Source organism: Phyllobates terribilis, unplaced genomic scaffold, assembly GCF_046119375.1.
Source record: "Phyllobates terribilis strain yellow unplaced genomic scaffold, ASM4611937v1 Scaffold_9__5_contigs__length_417890890, whole genome shotgun sequence".
Lineage (NCBI taxonomy): Eukaryota > Metazoa > Chordata > Amphibia > Anura > Dendrobatidae > Phyllobates > Phyllobates terribilis.
Window position 1 is genome coordinate 91,952,624 of NW_027362769.1, and position 25,563 is coordinate 91,978,186.

Sequence of the window (25,563 nt, forward strand, 5' to 3'; positions counted from 1 at the left end):
ACTAAAAGTCAGCTAGATGTTTATTTACTATAGACCCTGTGATATCAACTATGTAAATTGCTTAGCTCAAACAATGAGACCTGGTGAGCCATGCACATTTACTTCTTACCTGTGGCTGATGACCTTACACAGCTGTAAATATAAACAGGGATATTTGTAGTGCTGCAAGCAGAATCAAGAAGCATCAGAAAGACTTTACAAGCAGAATGAGAGACATCCTTCAGGAAAGTAGATGGATAGCATGGCATCCAAAGAGACACAGATTTGGATTTTTCATGATTCTAGTCTAAGGGTATCGCCCTGACTGGAATGATTCAGATCTGCTCCATTGACCATCAGAGAGACATGGATACATTTTGGGGAGACCAGGGTGGGACTAGGAAGTCACCTGGCCCCATGGATATGTTCTTTGGGGTTGCCAGGAGGGACCCACCGGTCACCTGGAATGCATGATGACATTCGGAAAAGCCAGATTGGAATCCGCCGGTCATCTTGCCACATGGAAACTCTCAGAGAGAGGCCAGGGTGGGACCCTCGAGTCTCCTAGCTTTGTACCTCGATGGACTGCTAGCTTCCTAAGCATGCCGCTACCTTCTCTCTGTGGGGGACCGCCGGAAGTGGGGGGCCACTGGTTGAGGTAGTCGGCCCTGGAAGTCCCCAAAGTCGCAGCTGTTCTATCCCAGGCAGGCAGAAGGGTGAGACTGTGTAATGTCGCACCATCTTTGGTATTTTCTGGGACTGTTCTATGTGTTTATTGTCTGCTTTGTGGTTCAATAAAGTATTGCCACGCTGTTTTACCCACACCCTGTGTTGTCTGAGTAGCGTTATGCCCATGAAAGACCCCGGGTCTTCACAGCAGGCTAATTGGAAGAAATTAAGTTATATTCTCCCTGCAGTCGCTCACTTCCAGTCATCGGTTCAACGTTGCTGCATTGAACACCCTGCAGTCACTCCTCCTGCTCATTCTTGACATGTATCCTGCTCCACATCATGCGTGTGCAGAGTAAGATGTCAGTCAAGGATCAATGGATGTAATTACAGCTGTACTCACGGTGTACAGATAGCTAACTGTTCACCAACTCAATCACTGGAAGTGAGTGGCTGCAGGGAGAAAATAAGTTATAACTTCATTTTGCCTCTGTAGCTGCACTTCCAATTGGGCTGCCACATTTGTCTACCTGCAGATTACCACTATAGATGCAGGTAAATACTGTTTTTTTTTGCTGACATGTTCCCTTTAATACATACCTGTGTATTAAAAGTCTCTCAAAGGCAAAGACTTGAAATAGAACAAGTTTGAAGCTGTTAGAGAGAGGATGATGCCACAAAGAGCAGCTATACAGTATGGATGTTTTACATGAGAATTCAGGATCATCTTCGATAATCGAGCTCAGAGAGCCAAAGAACAAGAATGACTTACTGCTGCTCGGGCAGACTCAGGCTGAATATTTATTGAAAAAAGTTTGATACTCCAGCAACTTGAGATAAAATCCAAAATGGATTTAATCCATGTTAAAACATATAAATGCTCCTGAACAGCACTCGAATGAACAAGAGGAAAAGCGAAGCGTTTCGATCGCAGCAGCGATCAAAGCCTTTGTCTCATCAGGATGGAGTTCCGTGCACCTATTTCTACAGTCGGTGAGCTGGCTATCTTTTCCTTTTTTTTGAATACTTATTATGTGGCTCAACAATTCATTTAAATTTTAAATTTGGGAAAATGGATAAACTTCCTCTGTAAATATAAATATTATTTCAGGGGGTTTCCATCAGCTGGACCTGTAATGATCAGCTAATTTCCTTAAGAAGAAAATATTGTTACAATTAATAATAATATTCAAAATCCATCCATTTATTTTGTGACATATTTTAATACCCAGCACAAAGAATTGCAAGATGTCTTAACAATAGGTAACAACTTTTTAAGAACATCATACAAAATGCAGTGCAATTTCTAAGCACAAAATAAGTGCACATTTTGTTAACAAATCAAAGACATATTTATAAAATAAATGACGTTTCCTATAACCGTTATCTCACATTGGAGTTTAATCACTACATATTTTGAAACCTAGAATGATACATACGTAATGAATAGACTAAAGAAAAAAAATAAGAAAATAATGCAAAATCATAGGTTTTAGTTCTTCAATGCTTTTAACCTTCACATTTCTTTGCAGTTATCAGTGTATTTTCCAGATTGACACAGAATTGTCTCAAATTAGAACCACAAATCCTTTCAACGGAGCAGTGCATAATTTGGTCAGAAAATAGAATTATAAAAGAGCTATTTTAAATAAGAATTTTTATTTTTAGATTGAAAAGGAAGCACAACTTCTATAGGGACTTGTTTTGTGAGTTAAACCCTAATCTCTGTGGTTTCAGCTTCAGAAACCCCTGGTAGACATCCTCACATTCTTTGGCAGTCACCGAAGGGGATATAGGCTGTAGTTTTAGATGCCAGATTTTTATATAAAGGTATGATCATGGAACCATGGGTGGACAAAGTGAGGGCCATAGAGGTGGACACCAGTTGGAGACCACCTTTGTGATGTCCATTTGAACGAATGTTCAGATGGACAACATAGACTGAAAACAACATATTGAGGAGGTAAAAAAAATCAATTATGTATTAGAAAATTTGTTTATTTAATTTTAAGATCAAGAATTAGAAAAGTATATAAATAAATAATAATAAATAATAATATCTGATGTTTCATATGACATGATGCATGAGTGAAAGGGAATTCATCATAAGACAAGTTGGTTTAGGTTGTGCCCTAATTAAGATAAACCACTGGGTATATTGGTAATGACTCATCTCCAAACTTTTAACAAACTTGAGTATACAGACAATTTATTTACCCCCTCCCACAAGGGAGCCATCTTAGCCAATCAGATCCACACAAATCTTGTGAAATGTAATAAAATTTCAGAGATAATGCTGTCTTAGAATATGCATTGTTTTGTTGATGATCTATCATGATGATAGGTCATCAATATAATAGTAGTGGAAAACCCTTTTATTAGGTAAGCAAACATTACTTTCTTAAAGGGTTGGTCTAGCACTTAAAATGTCCTCCTAAATATTTATCTCTACCCCCTAAACACTTTTCTAATTAGCTTTAGTATACAATACCGTACACTTCTACCTATGCAGCTATTCCCTAAATATGTTTTTTCTTACTTCACTTCCTGTGAAGGTTCATTTGAGAAAAGTCTCAAACAGGACGTCACAGGACGCTCAGGCTGCACTCCCTTCTCTGGAGCGTCTATCGTCCCTCCTGGAACAGGACGTAATTGGGGGCAGAGATGCAGTTCTTGAATCAAAAGAGATGTCAAGAATCCATGTTCATGATGATAGAAGCTGTGGGAGAGGTAAGTGCAGCACCGGCACTCTGCTTCTATCTCCTCTGCTGCTTCTAAGTGAAAGAATATGTCATCAAGGGTCAGAGATAGAAGCAGTGAGTGCCACCAGTGCCGCCCCACAGCTTCCAGAACGACTCTCAAATGAATCGTCATGAGGGGGCAGCACTAGTGTCACTCAATGCTTCCATCATCATCCCATGATGAAAATTCATTTGAGTGCGGTGCTAGAAACTGAGGGACATTGCTGGTGTCACTCTGTTTCTAAATTCACCCCCCTGACAATGTCATGTTTCATAATTAGAAGATGCGGAGGTAGAGATAGAAACAAAGTGCCGGTGCTGCACTCATATCTCCCACAGCTTTTGTGATCCGGAATCCAGGATGTTTTTGTGGGCGGTGAAAAGCAAACTGTAGCAAGAAACCGCAGTGCCACTCTGATGACGTCCTTTATCAGGAGGGGCGATAGGTGCTGCAGGGAAATGAGTACAGCCCCAGCCTCCTGTGATGTCCTTTATACGTCACAGGAAGTACAGTAAATAAAACACATTTAGGGATTAGCTAGATAGGGCAAAGTGTAGGATTTAGATAATGGACCACCCATTGAAGTAATTTTTAATACATATTTAATAATTTTGATATTTTAGAACAGATAATTAGCAAACAATATTTTAATAAATGCAATACAATGTTATTGGAAACTTATTTCTAGGTGAGGTTGTGACTCTACTGAAAAAAGACGGTAAAATTGAAACATTAGGCAAGGTTCATGATATTTTCAGGATGAATAAAATAAAATAAAGTTTCTATAACAATAACTACTAGTAATAACCTACTAAAAGTTTGAGTAACTATGTAAATATATTGTCTTGAAGCCTGTAATGTATTCCAGAGCTTTATTTCATGTTTTGCTGGCTGCCACTGGAAACAGTTGAAGTACTTGTTGTCAGACACATCCCTAACAGCTTAGCTTCTTTAACTACGACCCACAAACATATATACAGTTTTCACTATTACTTTTATGCTAATTGTCAGCAGTGAGTGTTGATATCTTGTTGTTAAAGAGAGGCTGTTATCAGAAAATGACCTTGTGCTTAAATCAGTTTTTTGTGTTAAAGGGGTTGTCTACTTTTAAGGACTTTTTTATCTAAATTAACGTGTTTGGGGCTAAAATCATTTTTGCAATTGTGTTTTATTAAAAAATGTTGCACTATTAGGTTTTTGAAGGTTCCTTGTTTCTCTACGCATTCAACTTTAATTTGGTTGTCAGTCTTAAATCAGCAGAGAGAAGCTCAGAAAGAGACAGGTAAAGAGTTAAAAACACCCCATCAGACCATCATAGCGGGCTGACTGACAAATTCCCAGTTAACTCATTCTTCAGTCAGCCATAGTATAACCCAGAGGCTGTAGAAGGCAAACGGTGCAAAATTTTTAATAAACCCCAATTGCAAAAATGATTTTTAGCCTGTATTGAAATAAAAAATAAAGGTGGACAACACCTTACCTTTTTTTTATGAAATTTTCATTGTTTTTTAGCTTGCCGTATCACTATTTATTTATTAAAATAAAATATAAAAATCATGCAACTTTCACACTGGCTTAAGGGGCTTTTTTTAAGACTAATACTTTCCGTTTTTTTCATGAAATCCACATGTACATTTGCCTCAATGAACAGACTTGCTTATACAAAGGCCATTGTGGTGTGATTGTTGTAATCCTGCCTCTGCTGATTAAGAGTCCTGCTGAAAACTCTTCCTGAAAGGGCAAAAAGTTAGAGTCGCCCTAGAAAGCCCTAGTGCCCAGTGTGAAGATTGCAAGATTACTAATCTTATTTTTTTAGTAAAGATCATTAGATATATAAAAAAGGTCTCATTTTTTTTTAAAAAAACACATGTAACACATAAATGTAATATAAACAATAGATCATTTTCTGATTTTAGCTTCCGCTTGAAATAAAAATCTGAGTTGACTCCAATCCCGCTAGTAAACAGTTTACATAATTCAATTTTAATATGCTATTCCTTAAAGAGGTTGCCCATGATTACAAGCACATTTCTGATTTCTTCCAGAAACAGCACCACCCCTGACCAAGGGTTATGGGTAATATTGCATCTCAGCTCCATTCACTTCAATAGGCCTCTGTTGCCATAAAAGTCACAAGCCATTGTTAGAGGTGACATTTCTGAAAGAAAACAGCCATATTTTTAACAACCCCTTAGGCTACATCCCCTCGATGAGCTTTTGGTGAGTTTCTGACAATGCAGATTTCCTGCACCATTTCTGAGCCCATTAAGTAAAATAGGTTACTTGCATTTTTTTTTTTAAATATGCAGCCTAAAAAACTCACCAAAAACACATCGTGGGAACATAGCCTTAAAAGGATTATTGCATGACAGTTAGTCTTCCTACATAAGATTAATGTGCAATAAACATTAAACAGCCCAAACAGTAAATTGCCATAAGCTTTGTGCAAACACTGAACAAGTAGAGGCTTTTCGAGAAGCTGTAACTTCAAATCCGTAATATCATATGTTTTCCAACACAACTTTTTCTCTGAAAGAAAATTCCCTTCATATATAAAATAGTATGGCATAGGCTTTTTTAAGGCTATAAATCTAAAAGAAAAATAACACAACTGAATTGTTTGGTTTTGACTAGTACTCTTTTAACTCTGCAGTTATGACGCGGTTGTATTGCTGTGTTAGTTATTAAACCTACATATTTTTATATGCTCAAAATATTAGCACAATGTTTAAGTTGTTATTTGTGGATATAATATTTTTACCACTTGATAAGCATTCTTCTTAGCTTCCTCTTCAGCAATGGTAACATAACAAACTGTAGTATCTATAGCTAGAGAGAAACAATTTAAAGTACCACTCCGGAATATTTTTTATTTCACCACTGGATAGGTATCAGTAATATGCAGTGGATATAAAAAGTTGATACACCCCTGTTAAAATGCTACATTTTGTAAATTAATTACTGGTTGCAGTCTTCTGCTGTTCCCAGCACAACTCCAATCCTCTTCTGCTCCACGTGACCAGAGTTGTGACTGCTTGGATCAATCCAGTGTTTGCTAGGCAAACCGGAAGTTTCTATCAGACTCAGAACAAGGATCTGATGGACTTACATTAAGAAAGATTGTAACCTTTAGCAGAGACTTTCGGCCAATCAGAGCTGCGGTCACAAGAGGGACTGGAGAGGAGCTAAAAACAGCAGAAGACGGTCACCGATAAGTATTTTACTATACACAGGGAACATATCTTACTGATACCTATCCAGTGGTGAAATAAATAAAATCTGGAGTTATACTTTAATTTTCACACAGTTTTGTACAGTATACTGCCCCTAAAAAATGTTTCTGGTTGCAATTTAGTGAAAACCCTTAGAACCCAATAGTTTGAAGGGGTTGCCTCGCCACAAATTGATAGCATTTTGCTGGGATATGCGACTAATACATCAGTGCGGATACTGGCCGCTGTGTTCTCCGTCATTTGCAAGAACTTTCTTAATATTGCTGCCACTTTGTTCTGTTGATAAGCTGGAGTCACATTTATCAGATCCCCATTGATTAGACTATATTCAAGCAACATGCCATGATTGTTTGTGCCCCTTTAACTTGTATCTTATAGCTGCTGCTCTTTACTTAGTCTATGTATCATGAGCCTCTTTATCATGACAGTGGCTTAGTAAGAAATTCTCTAAGTACACCCTCAATAGTGCACTGCACTTATAATGCTATTTCCACTTGTCTTATTAAAAAATCACTCCCATCAAAGTATTTTATCCTTTTAGGCTATGTGCCCACGATGCAGAAATGCTCCGGATTTTTCCTGAGCGTTTCTGCATCTCCCTGGCAAAAAAAAACGCATGCGGATTTTACATCCGTTTTTTCAGCCAGGGACAAGCGTTTGTCACGCGTTTTTCACATGCGACTTCGCATGCGGGTTGTCAAGCGCTTTCCAAGCGATTTTAGCATCACTTGGAAAGTGCTTGACAACTTGGTCACACTACATATATATCCATGCAACCGGCATGAATTTTATATAGTGTGATCAAGTTAGTTAAAAAAAAGAATAAAAATGGTAAAAAAAAACAAAAAAAAAATTATACTCACCTTCCGATGGCCCCCCGGTCTCCTTCTCCGATGCTTCCAGTCTCCCCGGTGTCTCACGGTGGTCTAAAAGGACTTTCCATGATGTAATTTAGTCATGTGACAGGTCACGCGACCGCCGACGTCAGCGATGGCGTGACCCGTCACATGTATAAATGACATCATGGAAGGTCCTTTTAGACCATCGTGAGCCGATGGGAAGCCAGGACGCATCACTAAGGAGACCAGGGGCGATCGGAAGGTGAGTATAATGTATTTTTTTACTTTAAATTCTTTTTTTTACAGGTACTATGGTACCCGGGTCTGGGGGAAAGTCTCCTCTTCTCCAGACCTGGGTACCTTCCGCACATTGAATCGCTTAATATCTGCATGTGCACATGTAGTCATGCTGATATTAAGCAATTCAATGCAAGTCAATGGCAGCGAAAACACAGCGATTATGCAAAATAATTGGTAGTGCTGCGGATTTTTCCGCAATGATAATCCGCAGAGGAAATTTCCGCAGCATGTGCACAGCACATGCGGCTTATCATTGGGGAACATGGCAGACCTTCTACCAAGTGTTTTTTAAGTGTTTCTGCATCAGAATTGCCGCTGCGGAAACGCTTAAAAAACGCATAGTGGGCACACAGCCTTAATGTTTTTCAATCATCATATTATATTGCACTGTGTGCTTACATTTTCTTTCTACCCAGTTAATTCTTCTCTTTTCTCTGCTCTATGTAGAAGCAGGAAGTCTCTTTTCCCTGCATGAGTCATCCTCCTCTTCAACTTCTGACCCAGCTGCTCCACTCCTCGCCCTGCCAGAAACGATTGCAGTGATGATTCATGCAGGGAAAAGAGACTTCCTATTTTTACATAGAGCTTAGAAGAATTTGGCTAATATGTTTTTAATCACGTCGTGTCATAGACCTAATGGAAAAGAGAAGAATTTACTGAGTAGAAAGGCAAAATGAGCAATTGTAAGTGCTATATAATACAATGACTGCAATATATTAAGAGGATAAAAATTTGGAAAGTAGTGCTTCTTCAATTTTATCTCTGGTTGCAAAACTTGAACTCAATGTATCCTTAATTTTGCAAGCTCTATACTCAAAAAAACTTGTGATTTAGCCTTTAAACATAACATTTACTTAGAAAAGAGAATGTAGAGGAATAAGAGTGGGCAAATGTGAGTGCATTGGTGTAAAAACTGTTGTATGTGAAGGCTGCGGAAGAGGCACAGGAAAGTGACAAAGAACAGTATTTGTTATAATGGGTACTTGTGGTGAAGAACCAAATGCATCCCTGGTGCATAAACTCGGTTCCATTGTCATTTGGTAATATGGAGTCCTTGAAATGCTTTGACTTTGTGGGCACAAAAATTGCTGCTGAGGACTTATAAGTTTGATGCTGTCAACAGAAGCAGTTGGAAAGGGACCAACTAGATGCTGGGGTAAGGCAGCTAGAGAGGAGGAACACAATGGTGGCTCTAGTGGAACTGGATGCACCGCGGCACAAGTCTGAATTGCCCTGGCTGGAAATATTAATTTAAATCTAGTGGGAAATGGAAAAGGCTGGAGTGTTGGGCCATACCTGGCACACTGATGATACTTAAGTTTCTTAGAGTATGCTTCTGGAAGAAGAGTTTGTTGGTAAGGAATAGTGACATGTGACAAGAGCTGCTCTTTGATACATTTTTTGGTAGTCACATGTGCTCCATCCATTGGCAATCTTTGACTTTCTTTATTCTCTGGTCTGTTGTGACCGGCATTATTTCTTACACCATTACAATCTTGTATTGGCCAAGTTGCTGATTGTTCTTGGAATTGTGGCAGATCATTTCTGAAAGTAATGAAATCTCCATTTAGTTTACTATCTTTCACTGAAGGTTGGATACTTTTTTCAGCTTCCGTACTGACGTCTTTAAAGGAAGAGCAAAGAGGAGGCTTATTATGTTTCAAAGCAAGCAAATTCTTACATAACTGGTCCAGCTTATTTTCCACCACTTTTTTTATTTTTACTATTTTCTTGAGAAACTCCTTCGCTCTAAGGGATTCTTTTGCTAATTTGTAGTAGTTTTCATTTAGAAATATGTTGGATTCCTGGAAAGTGGATTTATGTTTGATTAGTTTGTAGTATCTGTTTCTACATGTGTTACCTGTCCTCTTGATAATTCCTTCTGCACTTCTTATATGTACAGGTTTATACAAAATTGAAAAGTTTCTCTCCGGGAAGTAGACTCGTTGGGAAAGTGAGTCAGATCTGCAAAATCTGGGTCTCTTAAAGGACAACTGTATTTCATCTATGATAGTTCTACGGGTTCTTTTGAAAGTATAACTATGGTTTATAAAGGTTTCGTGGTTTTCGTGATTAGAGAATACTTTGTTAGAACTCCAGCTACAAAATGTGTTAGAATAAGCAATATTTTGAGAGCAATGATCTAGTCGTAAGACTTTTGATTGGTAGTTGAAAGACCTTGTGTTCTTGCTAAGTTCATTTTCTATTTGATTGGTGATACCTTTTTTCTGATCTACATTCCAAACCTCACATTCTTGTTTGATCTTTAGCGTTGGTCTTTTTAACAATTCTCTTTCTGTGAGATTACTCTCAGCATGTGGCAGTTGATGAGAAAATGTTAAATTTTTTAATGAGCAAATCGAATCTTTTGATCCAACATGTTGTTTTAAATTTTTAAAGCAATTCTGAGTATCTTCATTTACATGGCATTTTTGCCTATATCTCATTCTGGGTTCGTTGACTTTACATTTTCGTTTTCTCCCTCTTCGACGTGTGTGATAGTATTTTCTTTTGCTCTTCGTCTTCCCGAAGTCAAAATCGTTGTCCAGAAGATACTTTGAGATATTGTGCTTTTGATCCTCTTTAATGCTGCAAATTAAGCTATAACATTTCAATTTACCCGAAGCCTTTGAAATATGGTGACATGTCTTCATGGCATCATTGTTGTCTTCCGAGATGACTGTTTCACAATTCAGTTTGAGCATGGTATTTGGATCATTGTCAGAGAAAGTGCTGTCTTGGCAAACTGGTTGATCTTTTTGTTTTATTACTTTAGATGAACGAAAGTCAAAATGTAGAGGGTTACAACTGTAGGAGAGCGCCGGCTGTGTACAGGTATACTGTATCATTTCAGAAGGCCATTGAAGAATTTTTGACCCATCTCTGCTTAGCACTGGATGAAAGGCATCATTTAACCTCTTATTTGGTTTCTCATTTTTTTGTATTATGTTTTCATCTTCATTGACTGATATATTTGATACAATATCCGTGGCACATTCGTTACTATTATTGCTAGTTTTAATTTCTCCTTTTTCTAATACAGCCTGATCATCAAAAATGTTACTGGCTGTTTCTGGGCAAGGCATTTCCAATTTTAGGCATTCAATGGCCAGTTCATCATGATCAGTATTGTGGTCACCTACATTGTGTTTTGAGGGAATTAGAGTATCTGAGTTCACATGTTGTGCTTGGACCTCAAATTCTAAAGGCACTTTTATATGACAAAGATCTGAGGTTAAGAAACTTGTCAACTCCTTTTCAGGCAATTGTTTTTGATCTATATCTTGGACATCATCTCCTCTTCTAGATGATGGTTTTTCAGAACTTGACATAGATTCTCCAGCTTCATCGTTTAGACATGACACTGTGTCTAATGGCAAAGATGATTGAACACTGAATGACCCCGGTAAAAACCTGCTTCTTTTCTTCAACCCAGTTGAAATATCTTCATTGAATTCATAGAAAACTGCAGCTGAAGCTTCAAGCTTAACAGGAGTCTTTTTTGGAAAGGAAAAGGAGAAGCTTATTTTATGCTCACTGTCTTTTTGAGTCTTTGTACCATTTTCCGTGCTCTCTGAACTTGGTAAAAGAATAGAAGCCATATTTGTGCTGTTATGAATATTTGTGATAGATGCAAGCTGTGGCTTTTCTCTTTCTGCAGTGTGTACAATAGTACTTTGAAGACTTCCATGAATGTGATCGTGAACAGTCACTGTTGTTGATTTGAACATTGGACCACTTCCAGGAGCACTTTGAACAAAAAAGAGAAAACGTTATGTGTAAATCATAACTTAGTACATTTTAGATGGTATCTAATTAAGAAGAATTTAAACAATTATATATTAAGCCTACCTAAAAGTGTAACACATAGAAACAATTTACATGTACCCAGTCAAATTGTAACCACAAATGTACTAGTAGTTAGAGTTGAATCGATTCACTCTCTTGTGTCCATCGTCTAGAACAAAGGTCTGTAGCCCATGGCCGTGAGCGGAGAACCGACTCTTACCTATTGGCATCTGTGGCACATTTTTTAATTAGCCAGACTAGCTAATCAAAAGGTGAGCAGTGGTTGTTGATATGTAAAAAGCCGTTCTCCTGCTTCTGGTCAGTATCCACTGACCACTGTTGTGGTTGATGGACTGGGACATGCAAATCGATTTGCACCAACTCTACGAACAGTCATTAATGAAAGGATAGAGCTGAAGACAGAAAAGGGTTTTCTTGACTTTGCCATGTAAGGATCACTACAACTAACTTTTGAGACATGTCATAACAAATTATTTTTGCAATTGTGAGTTAAAGGAAAATATAAGCTTGTTGTATAACTTATTATATTGTCATATATATATTGTATTCTCCCTGCATTATTACTGGACATGAAAAACTGGGACTCTAAACCACAGGACACCATAGTTTGGAGCTTTAGCATTGGCTATAACTTTTAAACCATTGGACACCAAAGACCAGAGGTCTAAATTGAAGGAGAACACTAGAGAGACTTGAGTTTCTAAGCACTTTTCTATAAAGACTGTGTTTCCAGATGATACTCTAATCTAATACCGGAGATACTAGGGGTCCTGAGGTAAGAAACTTCTCACACTTCTGTCCACCCTTTCTACCTGATCTAATACTGGAGATACCAGGGGTGATGAGGTAAGAAGAGGCTGCTCACACTGCTGTCCACCCTGCCTATCTGAACTAATACTAGACATACCATGGGAGTTTAGGTAAGAAGAAACCGCTCATACTTCTGTCCACCTTGTCTTTCTGGTATAATATTGGAGATACCAAGGGTGTAACAGCCCTTATAAATGATGCACAGACATCAAGTAACAGTTTGTATATATTTCAATATTGACTCTCTTGTGTAATAACATATATATATATATATATATATATATATATATATATATATATATATACACTGTTAAGGGGACGGTTGCAAATAACTTTATTAATAATGGAAAGCAACCGAACCCGAGGTCCGCGATGCAGCCTGGAGGACTGCAGCCGAACACCTTCTGGTAAGAAGGTAAAACAACCAACTGAAATAACAATCCCTTCCGTGTTACTGCACAGCGGAACTGGAATAGGGATTCGCACTATCTCCGTTAACTGCACGAGAGATGTGCGACAAATAATGTATCCGTAGACCTGTTTACTGCACATGGACTACACAGCAGGCGCTAGAATGCGTGTGTGATTCACGCCGGCGTATACGTGCTCCCAGCCGGCGGTCTACCGGACTGAGGGGTAGCTCTCCACGTGGCTAACAGGCGGTACCGGGAATACGGAGTCTGCAGTCTGCTCGGGGTGTATAGCGACCCCTCAGCTCAATGATCAGAGCGCGCCGCCATGTTTGTGGGCGGGCTATTTAAAGATTAAGCCCTGCCCACCGTCACATTATTGGTGACGTCACCCGCGACCAATCAGGCGGTGCCAGTTCACAAGATCAGCTGACTCCCAAACCACCAATCACGGTCCGCCATGTCATGGGCATGCTCAGTGCAGTGTATCCTGGACTTAGGCTGTAGCAGCCCGGTTTCCCTCCACAACCTATACTTCATGTTGCTAGGAACAAAGACCCAAGAGACAACTTGTACATCTCGTGCACCAGCTAGGTGTTGGGACTGACAACTATGTTGAGCAGCATCTTCCCTGGCTGGACTGGAATGGGAGACCACAGAATCCACTGATGCTCCTGAACCCACTTCAGATCCAGAAAACACTGGATGCCTAACATATATATATATATATATATATATATATATATATATCACACATACAACGAACATTTCACTTTTTTATATGTGTATTTACCATATAAACTTTTGAGTAATTTCATCTTGCACCATCTCTCCCCCTGCTATTCATGGATTTTATCCAATTGTTATATTTCTTTTATAATTTATATATTTTTTTATATGATAGTCTTTTTGATCAATAAAGAAATTAATTGTTGTACACATATAGTATTAATTCTTTACTTTTTGTTTGCCTTTTAAATACATTTTTTAAATTCATCTTAACATTAGCTGTACAGAGGAGATTGTGAGAAGAATGTCTTTTTGCTTGAATTGCTGAAAAGAAGTATTGAAGATTGGGAACAAGAAGAAACTTGTTTTGGCCAAGCAACATGAGGACTAGACATTAGATCAAATCTTAAATCTATACTTTTGTCTGATGAGTCAAAATGTAAGATTTTTTGAATAAAACATGTTTTTGTGAGACGCAGAAAAGGTGAGCAGATGTTTCCTACATGTTTGGTGTGCACCGTGAAGCATGGAGGAGATGTCATGGCGTGGAGGTGCTTTGACGCTGTTGGTGATTAATTCCAAATTCAAGGCACATTTATCCAGCATGGCTACCACAACATTCTGCAACAACATGCCATCCCATCTGGTTTGCACTTGATGAGATCATCATTTGTGTTGGAACAAGACAAAAAACCCAAGCCACTACCAGGCTATGTAAGTGCTATGAGACCAAAAAGGAATGGAGGATGCATCAGATGATATGTCTTCAGGTTCGGACTGGCCATCAGAAGAGGAGAATCCTCCGGTAGGCCCCTATGAAGGAGTGCTAACGAGTAGTACTCTGACGCCCAGCTGCGCTTGGTATCACAGATCCTGGAAGAGTGCATTGATGGATTCCTCCACAAGAGGCCCCCATAAACATTCACACATCTCCACCTTCTGCCTCAGGTCAGCAGAGGGAGCCCGTTAGGGATATAAATAGGGAAGGTGGAGCCAGGCAGTGCAGTCTAGTTCAGTCTGGTTCAGCAGTTGAATCCAGTACAGTCTGAGAAGAGTTACCTCAGAGGACAGAGGCTGTTCCAGCTCCTGCAGTTGCTAACCTGCAGTGGAGCTCATCCAGTCTAGACTCAGTTGTAGCTCAGAATAGTGAGCTTAAGGTGTGCCAGCGCCATAAGATCGGTGAAGTATAGCCTAGTGAGGGCCCGAGTAGGCCGAAGGCGAGTGGAGAGTTAGTACATAGGGGGCAGAGGAGCTTATCCGGCTCACCCCAAAGCAGTTATCGGACACCGGGTTCGAGCTTACCGGGATCTCTATGACCCAGTAAGACATAACTGGAATCCCTGGAGAACTACAGGTCCCAGGATCGCTAAAGTGCTGATACGTAACAGAGCCAGGAAACACATAGGCCCCGCAAGCTGAGGAGCGTGTATTCCAAGAAAAGGCCCTACCACAAGGTCAGCCAGCGCAGGACAGAGACAAAGTTAGGCCTAGCTCCAGGCAGGTCAGAAACTTACTACGCAGAGGCAAGAAACAGGAGGCCCTACACCCACTCATTGAGGAGGATCCTGATATGCACCCTTCACCCTACAGTGCTCCGGGATGTGCCTGATTTTCCACCAGTAAAAGGTACTGAAGTGATTACCGTGTCCATCCCCGTTCTTGCTCTGACCCGGCTGGGTCTCGCCTGTCCTGCATCCCCTTCTCCGTACGCTGCCCTGAGGCCTAGCTCCACCTGTGGGGAGCTATACCATCAAGCTGCCTTAACACTGGCCTCAGTGGACTGCGCAGCGCTGGTGATTCTCACCAGAAACCACAGGTGGCGTCACGAACTCTCATAAAACTAGCAAACCTATTATCCCAGTATACAATCCCCTTTTTTAAAGCTGACCCCAGGGTACGGGCCCGGGAGCCGACCACCGCGACATCCCCAAAGGCCAGGCAAAAGGCCTGGGTACCGAGTCATCCCCATCCCCTAGACTAGTCATCTTTCCTGGCGTCACGAACAGGATTGCGTGCCAGCTGCAACGACGGAGTGTTATGCCTGTTGCCACTGAGTACTGTGTGCCTTTATTCTGAACTGTGTATTAAACTGTGGTGAAGATTGCCGCCATTGTTGGGCCGCCGAGCGAGAAGAAGGGTGTAACAACGGGAAACTGAGGGGCGTACCTGCAAAAGAGCGCGAAGCCCCAGACACGCTTCACGCCTCGACGTCAAACCAGGAAGCGCCAGGTCCTGGAAGGAGCGTCACTGAACGCCCTGACGTAGGACGCAAGCGATGCAAGGTCCTGAAGACGACTGTCACCTGCGGAGCTGCGGCCTACCGGAAGAAAAGAAAAGAAGGTAGGCCACAGTTAGCTAGGGGGGCGCCAGAATGTCCAACGAACAGCACAATGCTGGAATACCGGTTAACGGCCCTGATGTTCAACCCGCGCCCGACGCCGGGCGGGCCGAAGCGGCCGCTCCACCAGCAGCGCCTGTAACCCCTGTCATTCCAATAACTCTACCGTACATCCCTGGAGCGAAGTGGCTCCCCCAGTACAACGGCAAACCAGATACCCTGTCTGGATTCAAACGGAAGATATGCGGTATCCTGGACATGTACTCTATGACAGGCAAGCAGAAAGCCGCTGTTGTATTAGGACAACTGACTGGTGCTGCGGAACGGGAAGTGGAAACATGGTCGGCCGCAGACCAGGAGTCAGTGTCCGCAATCTTTCAAAAGCTACAGACTGTTTTTGAGGATCATACTGAGGCGGACCTCCGGATGAGGTTCTACAACTGTTCTCAACAGCCGGAGGACAATGTTCAGGACTATGCCTGGCGTCTACAGGGGGCCCTGCGAGCTCTGAAGCAGGTTAGTCCAACCAGTAACGAAAATGAAAGCAAAATGCTGAAGGAACAGTTTGTCCGGGGACTGAGGTCTCCAGAGGAGAGCAGGACTGTGCATTGGTGGTCCTTGGATCATCCAGATGCCACCTTTGACAATCTTAAGGACATGGCTATAAAAGGACTGCAGCCCTTGGAAACAAATGCCATCCAAGGTTACCAGGGTAGGGCTACCCCAGTGCCTGCTACACCCACCTTTTCTCCAGTGGCTGCTGAAGCCAAGGTTCCAGCAACGTCCCCTAGAGAGCTGGACAGTCTGCGCTCTGAAGTGTGCCAGTTGAGCAAAACCCTGACCACTGTGCTGAGTGCTCTGCAGCTGCGGACGGAGCCCGAAGAAGGAGGGAAAATCCTGTTAGCCGATAGCCCTGAGGATGTCCCCTGGATGCGAAGGAGGAGGAGGAGGCCAACACCACCCTCTACGAGGATCAGTGACCAGCGCCATCCACAGAAGGACCCTACCTGCTACCGCTGCCGCAAGACCGGACATACCGCCCAGAATTGTCCTTTAAACGAGAAAACCCTGGGGCCGAGGGCAGACACCCAGGAGTAAACTCACCAGGCCCATCAGACTGGTACAACAGGTTCGTCGGAGGAAGACCTTTCCTGTCCATTGTGTTGGAAGGGATCCCGACGCACGCTCTGCTGGACACAGGATCTCAGGTAACCATCATGCCTGATGTCCTCTACAAGAGGTTCTGGTCCATGGACGATCTAAGTCCGCCAGCTCCAAATCTTTCTGTTTATGCCTCAAATGGACTCCCCCTTAACCTAATCGGGGTTAAGAATGTGACAGTAAAAGTGGGGAGAGTGGAGCTGAAGGACTAGGGGCTAATTGTAGTAGAGACTAATCCTGATGACATCAATCCGTATATGGTACTTGGCACTAACATTGCTGGTAACTGTTTGGGAGAAGTTGTGTTCTTGCTCCAACAGATAGCTGACACTGCCAGACCAGGACAGAGGAGGGCGCTGCAGAGGGAGATCCGAGTCCTGATGTACCAACAGCAAGTAAGGTTGACAGATGATGAAATCGGTAATGTGTGGGTGACAGACCCCATACCCATTGTAATTCCCCCAATGAGTGAAATGCTTATCTGGTGTAGAGCTGCTATAGGTCTTAGAGGACAGAGCTACCAGGCAGTAGTAGAACCCCTTTGCTCCGAGCACAGACTCACGCTCTTAACCATTCTTAACCGCCAGAGGAGTGGTGGATGTACGCAATGGGAGGGTGCCCGTCCGTCTTCTCAACATTGGGGAAGATGAGGTCAGATTGCCACGTTATGCCACTGTTGCCAAATTACATGCTGTAAATAACAACTGCATTCACAAGGCGGAGTCCTTAGCCTCACCAGATGAAGTGGAGGATAATGACCCTGCAACCCAGGTGGAGGATTGGTGTCAACAGCTCCATGTTGGGACAGACACCACTCCTGCCCATCAAAAACAGGGTGTACACCGGGTGGTTCAAGAATACGCACAGGTGTTCAGTAAACATCCACTTGACTTCGGGAGGATTAAGGGGGTTCAACATCATATCTCCACAGACGACCATCCCCCAATCAAAGAACGTTACAGGCCTATACCACCAGCACACTACCAGAAGGCTAAGGAAATGCTGCACGACATGAGAAAGGCGGGGGTAGTAAGGGATAGTTGTAGTCCCTGGGCAGCTCCCCTAGTGCTAGTTAGGAAAAAGGACGGGAGCATGAGAATGTGTGTAGATTACCGTCAAGTAAATCGCATTACACATAGAGATGCATACCCTTTACCACGCATAGAGGAGTCCCTAGCTGCCCTAAATAATGCAAATTACTTTTCCACCCTTGACCTCACTAGTGGGTACTGGCAAGTAGCTGTGGCTGAGGAGGATCGGGAGAAGACGGCCTTCACTACCCCGATGGGACTTTGTGAGTTCAACAGTATGCCGTTTGGACTCTGCAATGCCCCTGGAACATTCCAGAGTTTGATGGAGTGCTGCCTGGGACACCGCAACTTCGAGACTGTGTTACTATACCTGGACGATGTGATAGTGTACTCTAAGACGTATGAGGACCACTTGAAGCACCTGGCAGAGGTATTTGAGTCACTGTCCCGGTACGGGATGAAGCTGAAGCCCTCAAAGTGCCACCTGCTCAAGAGAAAGGTACAGTACCTGGGGCACATTGTCAGTCCGGAAGGGGTAGCACCAGACCCGGAGAAGATCACTGCCATCCAGAAGTGGCCGGAGCCGAAGAACCTCAAGGAGGTGCGTCAGTTCTTGGGACTAGTAGGATACTACCGGAGGTTCGTAAAGGACTACACTAAGAAAGCAGCTCCTCTGCAAGACCTCCTGGAAGGGCAGTCCCCCAAAGGCAGAAATCCCCCATTCCATTGCAGTAAGGAGCAAGCCAAGTCGTTTCAGGAGATGAAGGAGATCCTGACAGGCGATGAGATCCTAGCCTACCCTGACTACAGCCAACCGTTCCTACTGTATACTGATGCCAGCAACGAAGGCCTGGGAGCTGTCTTAAGTCAGAAGCAGAATGGCCAAGAGAAGGTAATCGCATATGCAAGCAGGAAGCTCCGCCCGACCGAGAGGAACCCAGAGAACTATAGCTGCTTTCAGTGATGGCCCAGACCAAGGCCAGGAACTCCAACTTAAAGATTTAAGCACTACCTGGCCTCCAGTAAGTTCACTGCCTTCACTGATAACAACCCCTTGACCCATCTTGAAACAGCTAAGACCACAGGTGGCGTCAAGAACTTTCATAAAACTAACAAACCTATTATCCCAGTATACAATCCCCTTTTTTAAAGCTGACCCCAGGGTACGGGCCCGGAAGCCAACCACCTTGACATCCCCAAAGGCCAGGCAAAAGGCCCGGGTACCGAGTCATCCCCTTCCCCTGGGCTAGTCAGTACTACTACACTTGATTCACAATTTACAGAAAAGGTTATCATCTAATCATTAATTTGGGTACTAGGGTCAGGTTATTTTTGCATGTAGCTGGACAATGGGCCCCAAGAATCAATGTTACTGGGGAGGCCATTGCCACCCCAGTCTGACACGGTATGGCCTTCATAATTACCCGACCTCAACCCAATTGAGTTGGTTTAGGATGAGATGCACTGTAGACTTAATGTAATGAGCAGAACACATTCGTGGTTGTTCAAAAGCCATTTCGGGTGACTACCTGATAAATTTGCTTGACAGAATACCAAGGTTGTGTAACGCTGTCATCACAGTATAAAAGGGGGTACTTTAAGGAATCTAAGGTATTAACACATATTCCGGTTTGTTTCACACTTGTTTATTTATTTACTCCTAGTTTCCATAGGTGTCTCTTTGTGGTTTTGCTTCCTTCCGTTTGAATCTACAACGTGCACATTCCAATAAGCACATGCCAATACTCTTGTTCTTACAAAAACTGCATTCTATGTTTAAAAAAAAAAAAAAAGTTTCACATATTTATATTTCTTTATTAGTGACTTGTTTTATAATGAGACTGTATAACCATGAGATTGATCTATCAAACTGCTCAACAGTTTCTGCAGTACACACAGTAATGTCCACTAGAGGGGGCTCTGCATCTACAAATTACATAGTACTCTGCTTCTAGTGGTGGGTAAGTAGTACATAAAGGAATGCTGTCTTAATCTGCATACTGCATTATATGTAGCTATGATTACTACCTTTCCTTGTATGACCATAAAAAGAAAAATACTGATGCTTTGCTTGACTTTTGTGTGTCATTGATCCATGGAGCCATGTTAGAGACTCCTATACTGAAGAACAGATCCTAAAGCCAAACAAAACTCAAATCCAATATTTAAAGGAGTTGTCCACTATTTGGACAACCCCTTCTCATTCCTCATGTTTGGCCCCGTTAAAATAATAACGCCTACACAGGCCCGGCGTCTGCACCCGGCGTCTGCACCCGGCACACCCAGGCAAGTGCCGGGGCCCTGAGCAGGCGGGGGGGCCACTCGCCATCGGGCACCCTGCCGCGCTATGCAGGGGTGGATTAACACTAGGACTACTGGACTCGTGACCCCGCCTAGAACTACTGAAAGGAGTCATTTTGACTCCTTGCTTGTTTTCGTTTATTTTTAGAGTTTCATTTGTGGTTATTTATTAATAATTATATTTTTTGTAATGTATTATTATTGTGAGATCCAACAGTAATGCTTTTGATTGTTTTTTTTCTGCTTTTCTTATTTTTCTACAGAAAACAACAATAATTATAATAGACGTTTTTCAAATATTTTTTTTTATTCAAGTGCACACATATAAACAACAACTGAAGAACAAAAAGCAGAGAAAATGTAGGTGGAGGAGCATAAAAATGAAAATATGGCGCAGAATTCACCTTCTAAACATTTGGTGTTTCGCATTTTAGGCATTGCCTTTGATTTATGGCAGTACATTGCCCACACAAAGACTTACCACAAGTCTTACAATTTCCGACAGATCTATTTTTCTTGCACTTTTCTTTGATCTGGCAAAATTTTGTTTGAACCATCACTTCTGAGCATGTAGAAACTTGGGACGTGGAACCCTTTTCCCTATCTGTGACATAAGGACCACTCAACTCTCTCACAAGCGTTTGCAAAAATGCCTTGCGTGACATTTTTTGGTGGGTAATCTCCTTGAATATTATCCATGCATTTATACCCGCAAAGTCTAAGGCATTTTCAAATGCATGAACAGGCCATCTCCTTGTGCATGTTCGTGTGGTATATTTTCGTGCCATCTGATCCACTACATCTACTCCATATTTTGTTTCATTGTAAAACTTTACCGTTTCTGGAGTTTTTTTAGCGGAATCAGACGCAACAACAACATCTGGATGGACGGAACTCAAAATGACAACATTTTTGTTGGGCTTTCCTTGATATACTGTAAGTGTAAAATTGTCTTAATTTCTAAACACTTTAGTGTTGTACAATTCCTCTTTCATGGATTTTATTTCTTTAGGCACTTCTCGCCTTATCTTGTTCAGTGTTCCCACGATGGTTGTTCCTTTGCTTTTTAGCTGTTTAGCTAATTTTACTGAAGTAAAATAATTATCGGTTGTAACATTGCGACCTTTTTTCAAAAACGGGTCCAATAACTTCATTACCACATGGTCAGCTAAACGGTCCTCAGCACGGCGTGTGTCATCTTTGCCTAGATAAGGGAAGCCATTTGCCAGATATTTGCTCCTCTTATCAACAGCTAGCCAATATTTGTGGCCATATTTATCTGGTTTGGAAGGCATGTACTGCGTGAATGGACACCTAGTTTTGCTTGGGAAAAGTTGCTCATCCACCATTATGTATGGGCCAGGTTTGTAACACGCAATACAATTTTCAATAAACCTGTCCCACACAGTAGAAAATAGAGCAAACTTGTCCGTTTGCAGTCTCTCCGATCGAGTAGATTTCTCATCAAATCTGAGAAACCTCATAATTTCAACAAAGCGGTCCCTAGACATTGTCGCTTTGCAAAACGGTATTCCCCAGTCATTACACCAAATACTGCTAATCGAGTGACGGTTCGTGCCAGATATTCCACGGGCATAGAATATCGCAATGAATGCATCTAGCTCCTCATCAGATAGAGTAAACTGTAAATTATTGTTCCTGCATGCTTCTGCAAGCGTACAGTTCTTTATATGTGTCAATATATATGAATCAAAAAATAAACGCCATGCGCTCAAAGGACTATCGATAATGATATTTCTTCTGGCGTATCCTGTAGGGCCAGGTGCTTCTCGAAGAATATTTTGGCTGTCACGCCTACCAGGCAAGTGTTCTCCAATTTCAACAGGTTTCCATTGAATACCATCCGCTGAAACTAGTATTCCTTCAGATTCGCCTTCTCTGGTGTTTGTTGTTGCATTACCTTCGCCGCCATCGTTATCTGTTGTTCTTTCATTTCTGGGACGTTTTGCTGATTTTTTCTGTCCACGACCAGGAGGATGGTCACGAGGCAACATAACTGCATGAGCCCGATCCCCAGTTGATGTGCTTGGAATATCTGTAAAAAAGTTGATGAATATTTAGAATTTTTGTTTTGTAAGGGTCCGTGCACACTGGCTGGATTAGCGGCGGAATATCCGACCGGATATTCTCACCACAATCCGGCCCGTACCTGCCCGCTCAGGTACAGAGCGGAGTTTCATACCTGAAGCTCCGCTCCGAACCCCGGGCTGGAGCCGCTGTCTGGGACGGAGCCGTGCTCGCGCGTAAGCAAGCGCTGCTCTGTCCCTGACAGCGGCTCCAGCCCGGGGTTCGGAGCGGAGCTTCAGGCATGAGCGGGCAGGTACGGCCTGTATTGCGGCAAGAATATCCAGATGGCTATTCAGCCAGAATTCTGCTAGTGTGCACAGGCCCTAACTCAGTGTGTGGAAGAACAAATAAATACACATAACTACTTACCTTCTGGATTTGTTCCTTCTGAGTCTTCAGATTCACTTGATATGTTCTGAGGAATGAAATCTTCATCACTGTCAGAATCAAATACATGTTCCTGCAATTCGGATTCCGATTCATCCTCCGGTATGGATTGCAAAGTAGCCAGAATATCCTGAGGCTTTATCAAACGTCTTCTCTCCATATTCCTCACAAATTCCATAATTCTATATAGTTCCCTGCTGAAAAATAGAAATGAAATGAAAACTAAAAGAAATAATAACTGTTCTGCCACCTTCAAAAGTAGGTGGGCTGAATCAGTTGACAGACAGCTAAACTATTTCATAACAATTCATACCTGTATGAGTCTTCAGAGCTCGTATGTCTGCGTCTGTTCTATTTGTCTCTTCAGCTGAACTGAAAATAAAGTTACTATCCAGAATACTGTCTCCTGCTAGGACCTTAGAAAATCACCACCCTTCATTAGCATAAGATAAGAGCCTAGAGTAAACAAGCTATTTTGTTCAGCATTACACAGTAATACAAGCAGGTAAAACACAAGGAAAATGTGAAAAGTTGACATGTAAATTGAACTACATCTATATGAACATCAGGGTAAATAAGACAGAGTGAAAAAATTATGCACAAAACTTTATAGCAACATTTAGTGACAAAAGGACCTCAAAATATAGTAGGGAGTCAAAATGACTCCCTTCAGTAGTTCTTGGTAAATTTTGAAAAAAACGCGCAAATTTTTCATCAAAATTATTTATTCTCACAAAATCTTTTTTCACATCATATTTGAGGAAAAGTCACCGAGTTTCAAGCCGGAATTCTGAAAAATGTAGTCACAGAAGAGAAATAAAAAACGAAAGGAGTCAAAATGACTCCATCAGTAGTTCTAGTGTTAAGGGTAGCCAGGGCCCCCGGCAGTTCAGACTGTGTGGGCCCCCCCATGTGACAGGTCAAGTACAATAATGCGCCACTCACTGACACAAGTATATAACTTGGACAAGTGCAATTCGATAGAAAAGGTATTGCAGTTGGACCAATGTTATTCAATGAGGGCGTGCAGATCTGAGTTTTTTTTCTCAGCTGTGTGTGGTGTGAGAAATAAATCGCAGCCTGCTGTGGTTTCACTCATAAATTGGATGGGTGCAAGGAAAAAAAAATATAGAATGTCATCTAATTTTTACTGATGAACTGCAATTCTGTAACATGGACAACTGTTAATGGTCCTGTAAATGATTAATAGCTGCTGAGTAAAAAAAAAAAAATTGTACACAGATGACAAGTGAGAAAAAAATTGTCCCACTTTTCTGGATGAGAATGGGACCGATTTTTTTCACGCTGCGGCCATTTTCCATTTTTTCCTCCTCTTCTTCCCAGAGCCAAAACATTTTTATTTTTCTGTCAATATGGCCATGTGAGGGCATGTTTTTTGAGGGACAAATTGTACTTTTGAATAACACCATTAGTTTTACCATATTGTGTACTGGAAAACAGGGAAAAAATTCAAAGTGCGATGAAATTGCAAAAAAAGTACAATTACTGAATTTTTTATTTTTTAACCATGTTCACTATATAGTAAAACTGACCTGCCACTATGATTCTCCAGGTCATTACAAGTTAAATACGCTCGTGTGACCCTAGCCTTTTAGTCATAGAGGTGCGGCCGGCGTGACTTCAGTATCCCCTGAATGCATAGTGATCAGTGACTGTTACCTGCGCTGACTTAACGCCGACTCTAACAATGAGTCGGCTGTCACTCAGTGCCAGGGATGAGGCTGCAGCCGCTGCTCATTATACATTCAGGGAACACTGAAGTCACGCCGTCCACACCTCCATGACTGAAAGCTGTAAAGAGGAATAACGTTTAGCAGGGCTTCAGTGCAGTGGCCACACGGCTTCAGAACATTATTAACCTGCAGATTAACCTTATATCTGCATGTTAATAGAATTTTTGGTTTTTTAACTTGTCAGGTTCCCTTTTAAGGCTCTGTGCCCATGATCCGGACGTAGCAGCGCTTTGGATGCAGCATATTTTTGCTGCGTCCGGAAGGCGACGTTCTATTGAACGCAGGTAAATCCGCATGTGTTCACTGAACCATGGGGATTTACCGAATTCAATATATTCTAGTGGTCAAATTTCTGTTGTGGAGACTAGCGACTCCGCAAGAGAATTTGACAGGCTGCGGTTCAGAAAGACGCGCCGCGTGTCCGTGTCCATGAGTGATCCGCAGCCTCAGGTGCATGCATAGTGGACATGGGATTTCTAGAGATGCCATCCACTATGCTGTAACATCTGGACGCTGCGGGTTTGACGCTGTATAAACACGCAGCGTCAAACCCGCAGCATTTCCTGATCATGGGCACGCTAAAGAGTTTGCCTTATTTCCTAAGATAAGTTAGCATTCACTATGTGAGACTGCAGAGCATGAAATAGTAATGCTCTGTGTATAAGGGTGCATGCACACGGTAAATAAACACTGCGGATTGGACGCAGCGGACTTGTGCTGCGTGCAATCTGCAGCGGCAAGATGTTGCAGCATAGTAGATGGGATTTCTATAAATCCCATGCCCACTATGCATTCCCGTGCTCCTGTGGATCACCTGTGGAGACGGATATGTGGCGCGTTTTCGCAGACCGCAGCATATCTATTTCTCTTGTGGAGACGCTAGCTCCGCCAGAGAAATTCTACCAGTGTAATGTATAGGATGTGGTGAATCCACATGGTTCAATGAACACATGCGGATTCACCTGCATGAAGCGCTTTGGAC

At 42.1% G+C, this 25,563-nt stretch overlaps 1 protein-coding gene across 1 annotated transcript in view; it reads right to left on the reverse strand.

Moving 5' to 3' along the window:
• Positions 1 to 1,879: 1,879 nt before the first annotated feature.
• Positions 1,880 to 25,563, reverse strand: part of ZNF804A (zinc finger protein 804A) — a 230,456-nt gene continuing 206,772 nt past the window's right edge. The window contains exon 4 of the mRNA XM_073646776.1: positions 1,880 to 11,512. Coding sequence (XP_073502877.1) covers positions 8,617 to 11,512 — 2,896 coding nt within the window. The 3' untranslated portion in view covers positions 1,880 to 8,616. The remainder of the gene's footprint in view (positions 11,513 to 25,563) is intronic.